Source organism: Pelodiscus sinensis, chromosome 4 (genome assembly GCF_052426305.1).
Source record: "Pelodiscus sinensis isolate ZL-2025 chromosome 4, ASM5242630v1, whole genome shotgun sequence".
In the NCBI taxonomy this organism is placed as follows: domain Eukaryota; kingdom Metazoa; phylum Chordata; order Testudines; family Trionychidae; genus Pelodiscus; species Pelodiscus sinensis.
The window spans coordinates 104,638,397-104,656,700 of record NC_143055.1 but is presented as its reverse complement, the minus strand read 5'-3'; the positions used below and the strand labels follow the sequence as shown (position 1 = coordinate 104,656,700).

Below are 18,304 nucleotides of genomic sequence, written 5' to 3'. Positions count from 1 at the left end.
TGAAGATGCAGACCAACACCTTGAATTCCACCCAAGGCTACCAGTTCAGCTCATGGAACATAGACTCTATGGCTATGTCTACACTGGCGGGTTGTTGCGCCAGAAGTATGCAAATGAGGCTAAGCATGGAATATCGCCGAGCCTCATTTGCATACCTAATGAGCTGCCATTTTTGCGGAAGAGGCTCTTGCACTAGGAGGAACGTCTACACTACCCCTTCTTGCACAAGAAAAACCCTCTTGTGCAATGCCGTTATTCCTGAAAATAATCAGCATAGCGGCATTGTGCAAGAAGGGGCAGTATAGAAAGCTCCTTCTAGCGCAAGAGCTTCTTCCGCAAAAATGGTGGCTCATTAGGTATGCAAATGAGGCGTGGCTATATTCCACGCTTAGCCTTATTTGCATACTTCTGGCGCAAGATCGCGCCAGTGTAGACATAGCCTATATGTCCTCAAAAATATAAGATGTTGACCTCTACAAGCTGCATCTGCTCCAGGTTCCAAGTAGCCCTAAGTTTAAACCATATAGCAAGGCCTACATGTAAAATACTCTTTGTTCCAAGTGCAGGTGAAAAAAGTGCTCTTAACAACAACTACAACTTTGGCGTCCACAGCAGTTTATATCTAGAAGGTCCCTTATACTGCACACGTGTCACAAATACTATACTTCTATGAACAATGGTGACATAATCTTTGGTAATTCTTCTGGTTGCTTCTCCCATTTTATCATCATCTTAGCCAGCTGCTTTTCATCTCAGCCCTAATCAGCAGACTATAATATAATGGCTTACATTTATATGTGGGCTGGTGTCCTCCCAGAGGGAATGTCAGATATGTTCCACTGCTTCCGTAGCTTCCGTGGGTGGTAGTTTTCAGCAGAAGACCGTGTTTTTCAGAATAAGAGCACGAGACCCTTTTCCCCATGTTCTGAACTGAGACACTCCTATATGGCCACATACACAGAGATTGTTATAACAGGGTTTTAAGAATGACTTCAGAAGTTCTCAAACTTTACACTTTCATTAAACAAAACAAAGCAAAACCAGTATTTACAGAGGATATGGTGTGATTTCTTTAAACTGGTTATGCATGTATTGTGTTAGCTACAGAGAGATTGAATTGCATTCTGTTTTCGTCTAGTAAGGTATAAACCTGGAGTAGCTTCAGTGGCTTCAGACAAGTTACTCTGGATTTACAATGGTGTCATACAGAACAGTGTTAGGTTATTTATTAAAAACCAGGAACTAAGATACTTTGGCTAATCTAGAGCTTCATAACTGAAAACCAGGCCTTTGTTTTTCATTCATTCAGTGTCTTCTCATAGGAGAGATTTGAAGAACAGTATTGCAGCCCAAATAACAACAATCGCAAAAAAAGAGCATGGGAACTTACAAAGATATTGCAAGAATGTCCCTCCATGAAGACTTTGAATCCCACATCTTGAGATATATACTTTGTTTGAATATCATGCCCTAACTGAGTTTGGCAAAACATGAAAATGTTTTCTTTCTGAGTAATTTGCCCTAATGACTTTAAACCATTTTGTCAAACAAGAGTAATATTGTTAAAAGGACTCTGGCAGAAAGCTTATCCTTTGCTCTGTCAGATGTCTATACAGATTGTAACTGTCTTCAAGTGTTATTTCTAAGGAATGCATGCTGCTCTGTATTCACCATCATTTCCCCTCCAGCTGATGCAATGGTCTGTCTTTTCTTTTGTATATGCTTATTTTATGTAGTAATTGGCTACTTTATGTTAGGAGCTAGGGATCAGAAAAGCTGCCATGCAGAGGGTGTGCACTGAGCACTCACAAAGTTGTCTGACAGGAAAGGTGCTAGTAGGTCCCTACACCCTCTCAATGTTTGGGGCCTTAATATGGGAGAGGTGGCAATTTAATCGGGGGGGGGGGGGGGGGGAGGGGAGTCTAATCAGATGCCTAGTGAGTGGATTGGTCATTTAGCTGTTCCTTGGAAATCCATTGTTTTTACAGCTGTAACATTTATTTCTAAGGTTGTTTGTTCCAATCTGTTTGGTCAGAAGTCATCAGCGGTATTAAAGCATAATGGATTTAAGCCTGTGCACTTTTCCATTTCTGCTCTCCCCCCTAAAAATCTGTGATTTGCTATGACATCTCATCACAACTAGAACTTTCAAATCAGTACGTAGTGCCCACATCCTCTTGGGTTTGCAGATGTTCTTTACTCAGTGAAATGATCTGCCCACGTGAATTGGTCACCTCCTCACACAGCAAAGTCTCAGGTAGAGCGTGAAACTAGAGAGGAACAATTTTTGTTCTCATTTTAGAACCATTTTATTTCTCTATAAGTATTACGGTCTCTCATGCATTGATGACTGTTTTTCTAGAATTAACACACCCATGAATTTAAGAAATAAGGGAAGGAACAAGGGTCTTCACAAGCAGAGGAGACCAGCTGGTGGAAAGAAGGCCTGAAGAAACTAAAGGTCTGAATAAAACTAAAGGGAAAAATATCACTATACAATAAGGATTTTGAAACAAGATGATGTTGCCCTTTTAGCTCTTATTGACGCTGATACAACTGTCTAAAATGTGGAGCTGAGCTGAGCTGATAGAGGCAAATGGCTTGTTAGCACATCAGCAAGCTTACAAGTTGTATTGCCTGAGAATAACCCAACACTGTAAATAATAGCTCAGGGTGATCTGAAAGGCATTAGAGACAATAACATATTTCTCTTTTTTTTTTTAATGTTGCTTGGTTTGTGAATTTGACAGAGCTTCACAGTCTTCCACTGTTTATATAGGTTGGGGGCCACTGACCCACAGAAAAATCACTCGGAGGCTGCACACAAGTTAGAAGGAAAAAAAAAACCCCTCACTGACCTGGCCCCCGACTGAGAAACAGAAAGATACTCCCCTCCTGCTCGTTGTACACCAGAACCTAGGAGGCCCTAGGCTAGTAGATTTTGTGTGCTGCAGCCCCGCAGTGAGACAGCAGGGGCTGGAGCTCCAGCACAGGCTCCCCAATGCTGGGGGGTGGGGGAGACAAGTCTCATGGGCTGGATCCAGGCAAGCCTGGGGCTGCGTCTGGCTCCCGGGCCTTAAGTTCCCTATCCCTGGTGTAGGTCTTCCACACAGAAAGCGGAAGAGAAAAATTATCTGTAAAAAAAGGCATGTATGTGCATCTAACACAAGGACACTCTTGAGCAGCTGTAATCCCTCTTATTTCTTTTTAAAAAATGAATACATTTCAATTTGGCAGTATCCCTTTAAGATGGATGCTGTATTTTCTCCATTCAGGGCTCAGCCTATCAAAACACACAAATACATACATAACTTTAAATAAGCACGTGTTTGTTTTTGGTTGGATCAAGAACTTTGTGCACATGGCTTTGTTGCACATGTTTATGAATGAGAATCTGTACACGCAACGCAATAAAGGAGAAAATGAATTTATTTACCAACAACTGGAATACTTAAAATATAGATCAGATAATATAACCATAAAAGACCTACCCTCAATTCATGATCTTTGTGTAAAGAAATGGTTTGGTGCCACAACTGGGGGAACGTGACCTACTGATTTGACTGGATAGGTGGAAGCAGTTCACTGTAGCAAAGAACCTCTTTTGCTCACTAGGTATATAGATACCAGTATTTATACACACATACAGTGATGATATTCAAGTGATAAATTGGAGTTTAGTGTAATTAATGATTTTTTCATGCAGCTTAACTGTTCTATTTGGCCTTTACGTACTAATCTGTACCCAGGGACTTAGATTAATGCCCCCTACACAATTTCAACTAACCACAAGTTCTGTTTTAAACCTATCTGACATCATAATATTTCTTCTTTCTTCACCTAATTGTGGGGCAGCTTTTAAATATCTAAAAGTTAGACAAGAATAAAATGTAATTGTTACATCATAGCAATACGAGGGAGCAAGTGTTGCACCTGATATTACTTTTAATTAATTTTTTAAAGTGAGACTTATTTTGAATTGACAGCATCCTTGGGAGTGGGATTGGGTATATTTCTTTTTATGTACAAACCTTGTCATATGAACTTTGCGGAAAGGATTTGGAATTTTCTCGTATTTTCTGGTTTTGTAATAATAGATGTAAGAGGAGCTGAAAGTAACAACTCAGTACCATTGTCTGAATCACAACAGTTTATAAATCTGTGTTCCAGCAGGGCAGGGTTATAACAAAATCAAGGAGAACCAGAAGAGAATGAACCTAAAACAATGAGGAACCGATTACCCTTGCACTTTTATTAAAAGTCCTTAAAACACCGTGGGTGACAATTACCATAGTGTTGTGGGAAATCAAATATGCAATTTCATAATTGGACAGTACATTACATAGCTATTGAGATGTCAGAGGTCATGGTAATACTTACTGGAGCTTGAATTATCATGAAACTGCTCTTAGAATTGGTGTGTGATATTACATTCTATTATTAGAATCTCGGTGTTCTGAAAGGTTTTTTTATTAATACATTTTCATACTTTTAAGTTCAGGTTGTTGAGTTAAGAATTTAATCATTTAAACAATTTTCCTACTGGGTTTAAATGACTGGCAGAAGTGTTGTTATTGGGGACATTTGGTGAATCAGATTTTATCCACCTCTGCATAGGCATAAATAGAGCTAGGTGAGTACATACCTGAGTGAAGTAATACTGTTAACTCTTCTGTACACGTTATCCCATAAGATGCACTAGTTCATAAATAATACTGTACAAGGTTTGGTAAGGGAACTGAACCATCCCCATATAGAAAGGCTTATCAATCAGGAAAAAAGCAGAGTTATAAATCAACCTGACAACCCTATATGGGTCAATAATCCTAATGTGCAAAATATCTGTTTATAAGTCTTACCGATTTGAAGGATAACTGGGTACAAATCATGAGGATACCATTGTGACTCCTCTGGATTGTAATACTGCGATAGCTTGAAACTTGAAAGAGGAAAAATGTTGGGTAAATGCTTCTTACTTTTGAGGAACATCTTTCTTTTGTTGAGGAATTTCAGACCAAGTTCATGCTACAGATGCAAGTTTCTACTCCTGTACTGAATGCATATCCCTCAAGACGATGTTTTAGCAAAGATGCAGCATGTCCACTACAAGCCAATGTTTACTGATAGCTGCTACCTGCTATCTTTATTTCCCTGTTAGTTTTGCTGATTTTAAGCTCTGTAGAGAGGTTAAGGAATAATGGGGTAGTTGTAAGAGCAGGGATGCTCAATACAGCTGCTGTTCTACCTGATACCACACTGAAGGTCAATACAAAGGCAGAAGAAAAGCCTTTGCACTCTGATTTTTAACAAATAATGAAATTGTGGACTAGACAAGATCCATCATAAACACAAGGGTCAGTAGTTGTTGTTAAAATTACAACTGAATATCTGTACCCAGCATACATATCAATCCAAAGCGAGGTCATCATGATTAATGTGAGTGAACTTTAAATGCCAAAAGAATAATTAATATAAGTGGTCATGACAAATGTGCTCATACATTTTGATTGTCTTTTGTTTTGTAAATACCAAATAGATGCCATTTGAATTAATCAGGGTTTTTCGGTGTGTGTTATCTTGCAAGGCATTGGCAACATCCTGAAATTTAGTGCTTTAAATAAACACAGTCAGAAAGAGAGCAGTAGGAAAAAAATCATAACATTCAAAGGCATGCAACTGGGTAATTCAATAACCCTCACATGTAGAGGCATTTCACACAGTAGGACTTCAGCTCTGTGTGCGAGGCAGTCTGACTGCATGCTGGAAAGCAACTCCCCCCTCAACTCCATTTACATGCATAGCTGGCCTAGTAGGTGTAAAAATAGACAGGCCGCGCCTGAATTGGAAATGGTCACTGAACGCTGTCTGCAGTTGCTGGGGTTTCGAGTTCTCTTTGCCACAGGCCAGCTAGATAGGCAGGGAATGTATTCAAGGGAGCACACACAGGAGTGAGTGATCATCTTTCTGCATTGTCTAAATCAGCTGCCCTTTGGAAACACTGGGCACAATCCATAGTGAAGGATAAACCCACTTGCAGGAGTTGATAGAACTGATATGGGCAATGCACCAGTTTGCCAGTCTTGTCACACAAGCAAGAGTATAAGAGCACAAGGTAACATATCGGATTTGGATAAAATTCCTGATTACTATGGATACAACAATGAAGAAAGCAAAGAGCCTGAGGTTCAGGTAAGTCTTAACTGGTGAAAATAGACAAATAAAAAAGTTTAGGTCATAGAACTATTGATGTTAGGCTTGAAAGGGACCTCTTTGCTCAGCCTTTTTGAGGTGGTTGGTTAGTAACCAGCCCAGTTACTGTGTGTGTGTGTGTCTGTGTGTTTGCCATTGTGGCACTAAGGGTAATGAAAAAGACAGCTGGCACTATGTTGAGCAGCAGCTTGAATATATTTTCAGGTACCAAATAGTCTTGGAATGTAGGCAGCAAAGGACTTTGTGTTCGGAAATGCTATGAAAGCAAAGCTATCAGAGAGTATTTTATCCTGTTTTCCTGACATAAATCCTTCTACATTGATAGGTTAGCCACAAACTATAATTATTTGATTTCACTGTTTTCTATACATCTAGCAATAGTATTTCTGGTTTTGTGGCTTTACAGTATGGATCCTTTCCTGCAAACCCCTACTCACATGAGTAGTCCCAAAGGACTATGCAAATAAATTCTTGCAGGAGCTAGACTTAGGTATACCTATTTCCTGCAATATACAACAATCAGATTAAAATATACAAGTAACTTTCTGTATTTAAGAGAAAGAAATGATGTAAATTGAATTTCTGTGTTATTTAAGCAGCAAGTGAAGTGCCCTTTTCCTCTGTTATTCTATTTCCCCAGGCTCAGTGTGAAAAGAAAACTACAATCAGGGCCAGATCCTGATACCTTGCCATTTACTTTGCAAATAATCCCATTGAAACAATGAAAGAAAAGTCTAAGAGGGGTTCATTTGAAGAAGTGGGTTGTGCCCACAAAAGCTCTTGATACTATCTACATCTTGTTTTAGTCTCTAATGTGCTGGAGGGCCATTCGTTGTTTTTAAAGTTTTTTCAATGAAAGAAAAAGCTACTCACTTGTGTCTCATGCAGACTTTGTACCTGTATTCACTAAATTACTTTTGCAGCTAGTGCTGAGTTCATCAAAGCTGATTGCCTTTGGGGACTTAATATTTGCTGATATTGACTCTTGTTTCACTGATTTGTGCCATGGCCCTCATGACAATTATGGGATTTTATACCACATGGCTTTTGGTTTGACTCATTCCCAAATACCTGTATGTACTCCGGATATGTTCCTTGGAGTGAATATACCATTGTTGTTGTCTGCTCAGGTTGCCATAGAGAACAAATGACTTACAACAGATGAAGTAGGAGAGGAGAGAGAGCATCATTGGCAGTTCTCTGACTGATCATATGAATCATAGTGAGGTTTTGCTATCCCATTCCAGAGGTGTAATTGGAACTGAAGAGATCTGTCTAGCCATCTGCCTCATCTCCTGCAGCAGCACTATTCCAGAGTTTGGGCTATCTCATGCATAAGATTTCAGACAAACCAATGCAAGGAGTACAGATGAGTGTATTTGGCATAATAGAAGCAGGTACACTCACTTCCATTCCTGATTTACAGTAATTTTCACAGAAATTCTGGCTTCACTAGGAGTGTCAAACCAGCCACTTCTGAGATGGAGCTGTGCCACTTGTGATTGCTGCAAATTAATGAGGAATGCTGGAACTGTTTATAGAGAGAAATTGGTAGAGTCCTCCTTCAGAGAGCACAAGCTCTCTGACATCTGAAAAAATGATAATCTGCAGGTTTTTTTAAACCCTTTTTTGCAGACTCTGACCTTTTTCTGCATAAGGGTAGGTCTTTGAGAAGGTGGTAGCAGGCCAAATGCTGCAAAATTGATAAGAATCCTAAACAATCAGATTTCAGAGTTGCCTGTTGTGTGGAGGCAGCACTACATTCATTGGCTCTTCAGGGCAATGGACAGTGATCAGACATCCCATCACAGACACTGTCTGTCACACTGTTAATCATGGGGTTCTTATGTGACGCTGGCAGAGGTATAGAAAATCACTTGAAGGAAGGATTTTCATACCACTTGTAAAGAACCCAGAAGATTACAAAGGACAAATGCCTTCCATCTCCTAAGAATATTGGCTTGTGGAATCTCATTTTCTTCCCTCTTGTCAGTTCCTCATACATGATGCAAAGATAAATCTCTAAAAAAAGTGTCAGACTAGTTTGGTGGTAACATGGAAAATAGAGTGATTGTATCATCTCTTCTGAAATACAGATAGGGTACCTGGCACAGTACCTTGTTCTTTATGCTATTATTTGTTGTTTAACTGGAACATTTTTTACTGGGATTTTTTTTTACATTCTGCAAGACTGGCTCTGGCTCTTAGAGACCAAAAGAAAAAGATTAGCACCAGGCTAAGGATGGTGGCTCAATGAAAACTAACAGCAGACAAGACAGCCAAAGTTTAAATCAGTTGGTGTACAGCCAGGTTGAACAGTTAAATTGTTTTGAATAATCTGAGCCCTTCTAAATTAAAATTAAAAACAGCTTTTTCTGCTGCTGCAGGCCCAGCTCACTAAAGTAATCATTCAGTGTGTTGGAAAAAGTTCTTTTCACTCACCTTTCCAGAAATGTCAGTCTTTTGTGCAGAATAACTTTTTCAGATGAGGTGTCAAACTGCAGGATATTTTTTTAAAGTAAAGTAAACAAGACTCATTTTTAAAAGGCTAAAAAGCAGTAAGTCTATTGTTAAAGATTTTAAGAAAATAAACTACGCTGGACTGATTTTTACTCGTAAGAGGTAGGTCTCAAATTGCAGAAAATCAGAGTTTGACAAACTTACAATAAATTGGCTCACTTACTTTCACATTCCCTTTGCTGCTCTAATGGAAGTGTGATCTGATCACACATGTGAGTGCGTGAAACTAATAGAATAGACGGCTTTCTAACTTTTTGGTGGGCATGACTTCTACTGTGTCATTCTAAAAAGGAATGTCCATTTCCTGTGATGAGGGTATTGGATTTGATGGAACACAGCCATTTCCTTAGATCTTGCATGAAGGCAGAAAACACGCCTGGGTAGGCATATATTCAAACACACAACAAACCTTTTGTGACCACTAAATCAAATTTAAATGAAAGTGAAACCCAAACTTCATAATATTTTAATAGGCTGATATAAAACCATGGATAAAAGCATTCCCAAAATGGAGGGGGCTTAAAAAAAGTCCAAATCAGAACCTCTTCACATTTTGGATTCTTCAGATTTGAGCCATTATAGAGACTTGATTACTTTGATCTGACTTTTTCGTTTGTGGACGTTTGCAGTTTATCTGTTACTCAGGCCAAGGTATGGCCCGGGTTGGAACTCTCATAACGGATTCTCTGGCCTGGCAACATCCATGGACCGGCATGAATGTTGCAGGACCACAGAGTCTCAGGAAGGGCTAGTTAGTGACGAGGGTCCCTGCAGGGCAGTGGGCTGTCCGCAGCGAGCAGAAGTAGGTCTGCCCAGTGGGGTTGGGAAACATGCATGTGGCTGCCTGGTGGGCCGTGAGCATCAGTAGCTCAGTGGGGCAGGAATCTGTGGCGCACAGCTGTCCAGTGGGTTTCAGAAGCCAGCGTGGCATAGGAGCTGCGCTGCAGGATCTGGAGCCAGGGCAGCGATGGCTACTCAGCGGGGTCAACAGGACCATCAGGAGGAGAAGAGCTGGCGGAGACCAGTGGACCGGTGGAAGGGGCTGGCAGCTGAGGATCCAGAAATGACCTCCCCTTGTCTGGCAAAATCCCTCATCCGGGACTGGTAAGGTCCCCAGAGTTGCCTGACCAGCGAGGTCCAACCTGTACTTGAGATTTGTGCCTGAAAAAGATATTTTAAATAATTTCAGATACAGATTATTTGGAGGCTGAGGGCCAAATTTCCTTGTGCTTGGCTCTCAAATGAGGGCTGGGGGCTTAAGGGTCAACTGGGAATTGAGTAGAAATAATGTACTGGTGGTATTAAAGTGAAGTTTAAAAACAGAAGATGTGCCAATTTATAAAGATGAACAAAAATGAGGATTTCATCAAAAATGATGGCTCCCTGAATGCCATCTAGATTAAATCCCAGTCAAGGGGAAGGATGATGGTGATCTTAATATCAGCAGCAAAAGGAGATTATAGAGAGGCTGGCTGGTTACTTGACTGGTTGCACGAATCCTATGGAAGCCTGTGAAACCAATATGGTCTCTCTCTAAGCAATGGGCATAACTGCAAAATCCACATTTACTGCTCCAGTAATTGTGGTATCTTCCTGTTTAATTTAAAATATGCCCTGGTACCAGAGTCACAGTCAAGGAACAGATATGCATTTCCAGTAAGCTGTGTGCTTGTGTCACCACTTAGAAGAGATTCACATGCTGCCTAGATGATTAGCAGAGTGCTCAAAGCTATATTTTTGGTTTCTATTGGTGGTGCACTTTCACACATGCCTCAGTGCACATAATATTTATTCTGCACATGAATGGAAAAGATTAGAGGAAACACTGGTTGATTTTTTTAATAGTTTCCACTCTTGCCTGTGTATCTACTGTAGACCATCTCATAGGAATAAGAAATGTGTGAGGGTTTTTGTTTTTTTTAAGTTAACAGAAAAGGTCTTTGATTCCATGGTTCTTCAACCATACATGTGCTTTTTGACTGAGAACAAAGTATGAAAGCTACTGTTGGATCTTTAACATTCATGATGCTAGAAAAATTCTTTTGCATTTAAACGTTTCCCTTGTAGTAAGAAGGCATGTAAGAGAATAGAATCAAGAGGCTGACAGAAGAAGGCATGTAAGAGAATAGAATCAAGAGGCTGACAGAACTCTTAAGGGACCAATTTAATGCTGTAAACATCTTCTCATATCGATAGTGTGGATGGGGAAAGATTGTTTTTCCTTTCTTCTAGGATGCTGTGGACAATGGTAAATGTTGCCAAATAAATTGTTGAAAAAATCAATCCACCTCTGAACTTTGTATCACAACCTCAAGATATCAGTGAACAATGAAGCTTTTAATCCTAAAATGTATTTCTTGATTCCTAGTTGGAATTAGTTCTATGCCAGCATTTGTGAGATTGTGCTAAATAACAATGCTCAGTGAAGGCAATGAATTGGTCTTGTGCCTTATATGAAGGTATAGAATCATAGAATACTAGAATTGGAAGGGACCTTGAGAGATCATCAAGTCCAGTCCCCTGCCCTCACGGCAGGACCAAGCACCATCTAGATCAGTGGTTCCCAATCTTTTTGATACTGAGGACCAGTAAACCCATTCACAAGCTTTTGGAGGACCGGTAACATTTATTTGCATATTTGCATATTCATTAAGCAAATTATGAATATGCAAATAAATTGTTTCTAGTCCTTCCAAAGCCCTCAGTGCCAACAGGAGCAGGCCCGGTCTACTGCCCTGGGTGGTTTCCCAACCCCAACCCCAGGTATCTACTTCACCCCTGTTTGCAACCGGTAGGGTTAGAAGGTCCCTCTCAGGCCTGCCAGGTGACTCAGATCATATGGGCCCTGGAGGTCAGGTGAGTAGCTCCGTGTCCTCTCCCCCAGTCGTGCCTGCACTCGTGGGTGAAACTGTGGGCCGCACCCTGCCCTGGGGCATGTTGCTGGCTCTACTTGTCCGGTGGGTTGTTCCGCCCTCCCTCCTGGCCCCAATCCCAGCCACTTTATCGGCTGGCGTCGGCTCCCTCCGGCTGAATCCGGTGCTGGGTGTGCTGTGTCGGTGTGCACGGCCTTCCCCTGGGTCCTAATGCCCGCCTGATCTAACCCCACCGCCCGGGAGCATGCCCAGCAGAGACGCTCTCCCAAGAATCGTGCACGAAAATTTTTCTGAGGACTGGTATTTTTTGTCTAAGGACCAGTACTGGGCTGTGGACCACACTTTGGGAAACGCTGATCTAGATTCTCCCTGATAGATGTCTGTCTAACCGGCTCTTAAAATCATGAGTATCTTCTTAGTGCACAGAAGGATTATATGCTATTTTATTCAAATTCCTGTATAATTAACTTCTCCATTAGCCAGTAGAAATTATCTACTGTTATTCTAAGTATAGTTTAAATGTGGTTAGGAAAATAGCTGAAGATTTTTCTGTTTTTTTAAGATTATCCAACCTTGGTCAACTCTTTTATTCTTTATACCCAAGTTCTTTAGTTTATAACTCCATGGAATATTTCCCAAACTCTTTCAAGGTTCTACTTTCTAAAGTAACTATGATCAATACAATCTGGACCTGAAGCCATATATAGTAGCATGAACTTTCTTGAACACAAAAGCTCATGATACTCACTCTCTCTCACCCTCCTTCTTTCCTCTCTCTCACTGTATAATATATATTTAGTTTCTAAGGTGCTACAGGACCACTCTTATGTGAAGTGCTTAACTTTAAGCACATAGAACTAATCATAAACTTAAAGTTCAGTTTGTTCTACAGCAGTGGACACCAACCAGTAGATCAGGATCCACTGATATATCTTGGAGCCTCTGATAGGTGACCCTGACTGGTTTAGACAAAAGGCTACCAAGTGCCGGCACTTTAGCTGCCCCTTCCCCCACTGCTGCTCACCTCCTGCCCTTTGCCTTGGAGCTGTCTCTTCTCCCTCTGCCTCACTCTCCCCCCCCCCCAGGAGCCTCCTGCTTGCTGTGCAAGGGAGAAGAGGGGCACTTATGTCAAGGTCCCCATCTCCCACTCTGTATCCTGTCCCCACAGAGCAGGGATGGAGCACAACAGGATTTGGGATGGAGTTTGCTGGCTGCTTTTGGGAGTGGTGCAGGACCAGGGCAGAGGTGAGCCTGCCTTAGCCCCACTGCACCACCACCCAGGAGCCACCTGAGGTAAGCAGTGCTCAGTCAAAGCCCACATTCTGAAACCCTACCCCAGTCACCGCAAACCCCTGTCCTAGCCCCAAGCACCCCTGCATCCAAACACCCTCTCAGAGCCTGAACCTAGAACTCCCTCTTGCACCCCAAATACCTGCCCCTAGCTCAGCTCAGAACCTCTCTCGCACTCCAAATCCCTTAATTCAAAACCAGAGCCTGCACCCTAACCCGCTGCCCCTGCCTGGTGAAAGTGAGGGAAGATGGGAGAGGAAAGGAGGATGGAGTGAGCAGGGACGAGGCCTCGAAGAAGGGCTCAAGGGAGGCCGGGCAAAGATATTTGGGTTTGAGGTAGATCTTGGATTGCACTTATATTGAAAAAGTGATCTTGTGCTTAGAAAGGCTGGAGACCGCTGTTCTACAGTACTTGGCTGAACTGGGCTGGAATGATGATGAATGATGAAACCTAACTTTATATTTAAAGCAGCATGGAATGTAGTAATTTCTTCCAGTTAAAACATATTTGGAAATCTAACATGGCACAACGTAGCAGCCTCAGCTTGGGTCATGCAGCAAGTCAAAATACTGATTCATAATTTTCACGTGCTTGTCATAGGGTGACATGGATTGGCTTGTCCTCCTGCTGAAGGCCATGGCATGACTGGCAAAACTACCTCACTGAGTCCCCAATAATTCCATGCACACTTATCCTCTACTCCATAAACAGGATTTCTTACTAGAACATAGTCCATTAGGGTATGTCTACACTACAGCGCTAATTCGAACTAACTTAGTTCTAATTAGTTAATTCGAACTAAGCTAATTCGAATTAGCGCATCTAGACCTAAAAACTAGTTCAAATTAGCATTTTGCTAATTCGAACTAGCATGTCCACATTGAGTGGACCCTGAACCGAGGTTAAGGATGTCCGGAAGCAGTGCCAGCAGGGCATCAGAGTAGGACTTAGAGCGTGGAGCTGCTGCCTCAGGCTAGCTGAGGGCTGTGCTTAAAGGGACCCGACCCCCATCCCGGACAGACAGTTCTCAGGGGTTCCCCGCTTGCAAAGCAGTCCTGGCTTGGAGTGCCCTGAGTGCCCACACTTGGAACATCACAGCACTCGGCCATCAGACCGGCTGCACTTGCCGCAGGCTGCCATCCGGGGGGAGGGGACAATCAGGGGGCTGCAGGAGAACTTCCACCCCGAGCAGCCCGCAGAGCCAGCCCAGTCCTCCCCACCGGGGGCTCGTACCCCATTCCTCCCTCACCTCTTCCATTTATCCCTCCCTAGTCTCCCTTCCTGATGTACAAAATAAAGGACACGTGTGTTCAAAAATAGAATCCCTCTTTATTGAACAAAACTGGGGAAGACTGGGAAAAGGAGGTGGGAGAGGGGAAGAGAGAGGCTGGGAGAGGGGAGGGCAACTAAAATGATGAGGGGTTTGGAACAGGTCCCATATGAAGAGAGGCTAAAGAGACTGGGATTTTCAGCTTAGAGAAGAGGAGACGGAGGGGGGATATGATAGAGGTCTCTAAAAGTACGAGTGGTGTGGAGAGGGTGCATAAAGAAAAGTTCTCCATTAGTTCCCATAATAGAAGGACTAGAGGACAACAAATGAAATGAATGGGTAGCAGGCTTCAAACTAGTAACAGAAAGTTCTTCTTCACAAAGCAAAGAGTCAACCTGTGGAACTCCTTGCTGCAGGAGGCTGTGAAGGCTAGAACTAGAACAGAGTTTAAAGAGAAGTTAGATCAATTCATGGAGGTTGGGTCCATGGAGTGCTATTAGCCAGGGGGTAGGAATGTTGTCCCTTCCCAAAGTTTGTGGAAGGCTGGAGAGGGATGGCACGAGACAAATGGCTTGGTCACTGTCTTTGGTCCATCCCCTCCAGGGTACCTAGGGGTGGCCGCTGACGGCAGACAGGCTACTGGAGTAGATGGACCTTCGGTCTGACCCAGTACGGCCATTCTAAGCTCAGGGTCGGGGGTCTCAGTGGACCCCCTTGATTTTCATGCAAACCTGCTCCTGGGTGGCCAGGCTGGCAGCTCTCCTGCCCTAGACAGCCACTTTCCTGTGCCTAGTGCGGAGGTCATGGACGAGGTCCACAATGTCTGCACTAGACCAGGCGGGTGCCCGCCTCTTGCGGTCCTGGTCAGGCTCCCGAGAGCCGCCAGCCTGGTCCCGGGAAGAGGTGGAGGGCTGGGGGGCATCGGGTGGCTGGCTCGAGCCATGCCAGGTGCAGGGTCTGCTGGCTGGGTGCTGGCAGGCTTGCACCTGGCACGGGCACCGTAGCCAGCCCGTGCCCCTTTGAGGGCTCCGGGGCCGGGACGGGGGCATACGAGTTTCCCTGGTGGTGCCCAGAGTGGCCACCAGGGAAAGCTGGGGAGGGCTAGCCTCCCACTAGTTCGAATTAAGGGTCTATGCAGCCCTTAATTCGAACTAGTAAGTTCGAACTAGGCTTAATCCTCGTGGAATGAGGTTTACCTAGTTCGAACTAAGCGCTCCGCTAGTTTGAATTAAGTTCGAACTAGCGGAGCACTAGTGTAGTGCCTATCAAAGTTAATTTGAACTAATGTCCATTAGTTCGAATTAACTTTGTAGTGTAGACATACCCTAAGAGCAGTGGTCCCCAACCTTTTTAGGTTGTCGGGCGCCAGGGGGCGTGGCCGTTTGCCCGCCGGGCGCCAGGGGGCGGAGACCGGGGGCACCCCCCCATCCACGCGCCCGGGGGCGGGGCCCCACCTACCGCGCGCCCGGGGGCGGGGTCCCCCCATAGCTGCGTGCCCGGGGGTAGGGCCCCCCTCTAAGGGCCGCGCGCCCGAGGCCGGCGCTCCCCCCCCCCCTCCCCCCGCCGAGTGCCGCGCGCCCGAGGCCGGCGCTCCTGCTCCTCCCCCCCCCGCCGAGTGCCGCGCGCCCGAGGCCGGCGCTCCTGCTCCTCCCCCCCTGCCGAGTGCCGCGCGCCCGAGGCCGGCGCTCCTGCTCCTCCCCCCCCGCCAAGTGCCGCGCGCCCGGGACCGGCGCTCCCCCCGCCGCGCGCCCGGGGCCGGCGCTCCCCCCGCCGCCTCCCGCCGAGTGCCGCGCGCCCGGCGCTCCCCCCGCAAGCGCCCATGCGCCATGTGCCCGGGGCCAGGCCAGCCCCGAGCACCTGGCAGGTGCATTGAAATGCCCCTGCGGGCGCCATGGTGCCCGCGGGCACCGTGTTGGGGACCACTGCCTAAGAGTCTACCAAAACCCTCTTCTGGCTTTCTTGCCTTCAGCCTTCCCCCAGGAGCCACAATCAGTTTCTAGCACCCTTCATCTCCTGACTGTACCAATCTGCTCAGAGACACTGGCACTCTCCTTAAACTTTTTTTAATGTCTCCTTTCCTGCTTAATTAGCCAAGTAGGAAGGCATGACTCTGTTATGGGGGAGCTTTAGCTGCTTCACGTACATAGCCTGAGACAAGTGCTCTATCCAATTTTTTTATTTGCTCTCACAAGTCCTTCATTGACTTAGGAAAAGGCAGCTGGCAGTGAGTCCACTATGCCAGACTAATGACTGTGGTGGGAGGACTCCTACAAATGCCTGTGGCAGCCAGACAGCTAAGTACCACAAAAGGTTTTTTAGCAAACTTTTGTGATTTGGACCCATCCGAAGGTTGATTCTGATGCTTAACAAGTTTTTGCATCAGTATTGTCTGCTGCTACTGATGATGATATTGGCCTGGATTCAGCAAAGTAATTAAGTATGTGTTTAAGTGCATCTCTGTTCAGTAAGGAATGTAAGCCTCTACAATTATAATGAACGTGTTTCCATTTAAGTCAGTAAGATTTAAGCACATGCTGCAAATCAAGGCACACTTAAAAGCTTTGCTGAACTTGGGCCCTTATTGGTTTTGGAAATAAGATGTGTTTGTCATCCTATAGATGTGTGAAGATACTATCTCAAGTCTTCTGAAAAGAGAAACTACTGATGGCTAAGGAAAACATAGAAATTCTATAGTTTTAGAGTTCTGAAGGAGCAAGAAAGTCAAAGGGGTAGAACAATGCCATATATCATTATTCCTTTGAGATACAATGACGGGGTAAATAGAAACTCAAATATCAGTAGTGTGCCAATGGGATTTTTCATGTTATAATCACATATCATAGAGAGGGTATGTCTACACTACCCCGCTAGTTCGAACTAGCGGGGTAATGTAGGCATACCGCACTTGCAAATGAAGCCCGGGATTTGAATTTCCCGGGCTTCATTTGCATAAACTGGGCGCCGCCATTTTTAAATCCCTGCTCGTTCGAACCTCGTGCCGCGCGGCTACACGTAGCACAAACTAGGTAGTTCAGACTAGGCTTCCTAGTCCGAACTACCGTTACTCCTCATTCCACGAGCTTCATTTGCAAGTTCGGTATGCCTACATTACCCTCCTAGTTCGAACTAGGAGGGTAGTATAGACATACCCTAACTGAAACTTTTTAGTCTACTTTGCAACATTCCTAGATTAACTGGTCTAATGAATGCAAATGCCTAAAATACATGCAAGAATTATTTACACGTGCTGTATGGACCCAAAGGAATAGAATTCTTTTTACCAAAATCTATTCTGACAACTGCCACCCCCTGCCTCTGTAGAGGGGTTAAATGTAGTAAGTATTAAAGGATCAAAATCATTGAGCCATTAAAGCAGTAGTTAAATTGTTCTCCAGAGAGAGATCAGTCATTTACTTGTTGTTAAAGAGTCTTTGAATTGTGCATGGACTCCTGTACAGGAAAAGCTGTCTTTACATTTTGGTTGTCTTTTCAGTAATTCATACAGTTCGCTTGTTAGCAATTAGGTTTGAAAAGATGAGATGATTGCAGATTTTTCATGTGACTTTTCCTTATATATGAATGCTATTCGAAGAAATGTTAATGGTGTACCTATTTGTTTGTTCGGATTGGTGCTTTAGTTTTTAAAAAATTAGCTAATTTAACTAATTAACTAATTCTGTGACTTTTCCTTATAAGAAGCAAATGTCAGGATGAGTAAATAAGGTATCTATGCTACTTGTGTGTATAGAGAACTGTCACCAAGTAAAGCAGTCTGATCACAGAAATAGTAATACAATTACTGAGTTATCTAAAATGGACACCTTATATGATAACCGGGCAAGTCACTTAACCACTCTGTAAAACCTATCTCAATGGAAAGGACTCCAGGAAAAAATGGTACTCTGTATATAGTTAGTTTGCATATGAGATCTGCATTCTCTTAATAAATCCTGGGAAAACACTCTTCATTGCTGATATCATTACTTCTCAGCCTTTTATAGAAGTGCCACTGTCACATCAATGAGCCTATTATACTGGAAGTGACAAGTCCTAGATCTGCCAATAACCAGCATATCAAAGGGTTTGATAATGTGCAGTGATAAAAAATGCCTTGGCATTTAGGCTCATATTCACAAAGCC

General features: G+C 43.7%; 1 protein-coding gene across 35 annotated transcripts in view; it reads left to right on the top strand.

Moving 5' to 3' along the window:
• ANK2 (ankyrin 2) overlaps positions 1-18,304 on the top strand; it is a 592,965-nt gene that overhangs the window by 351,067 nt on the left and 223,594 nt on the right. For 3 of the 35 annotated variants that reach the window (XM_075929790.2, XM_075929756.2, XM_075929753.2), the window contains exon 1: positions 5,561-6,189. The exons of 12 other annotated variants lie outside the window; for them this stretch is intronic. In XM_075929790.2, coding sequence (XP_075785905.2) covers positions 6,055-6,189 — 135 coding nt within the window. In that variant the 5' untranslated portion in view covers positions 5,561-6,054. Of the gene's footprint in view, positions 1-5,560; positions 6,190-18,304 lie in introns of those variants that run through there. 20 more of the 35 variants (XM_075929755.2, XM_075929773.2, XM_075929774.2 and 17 more) reach the window with 16 other exon arrangements.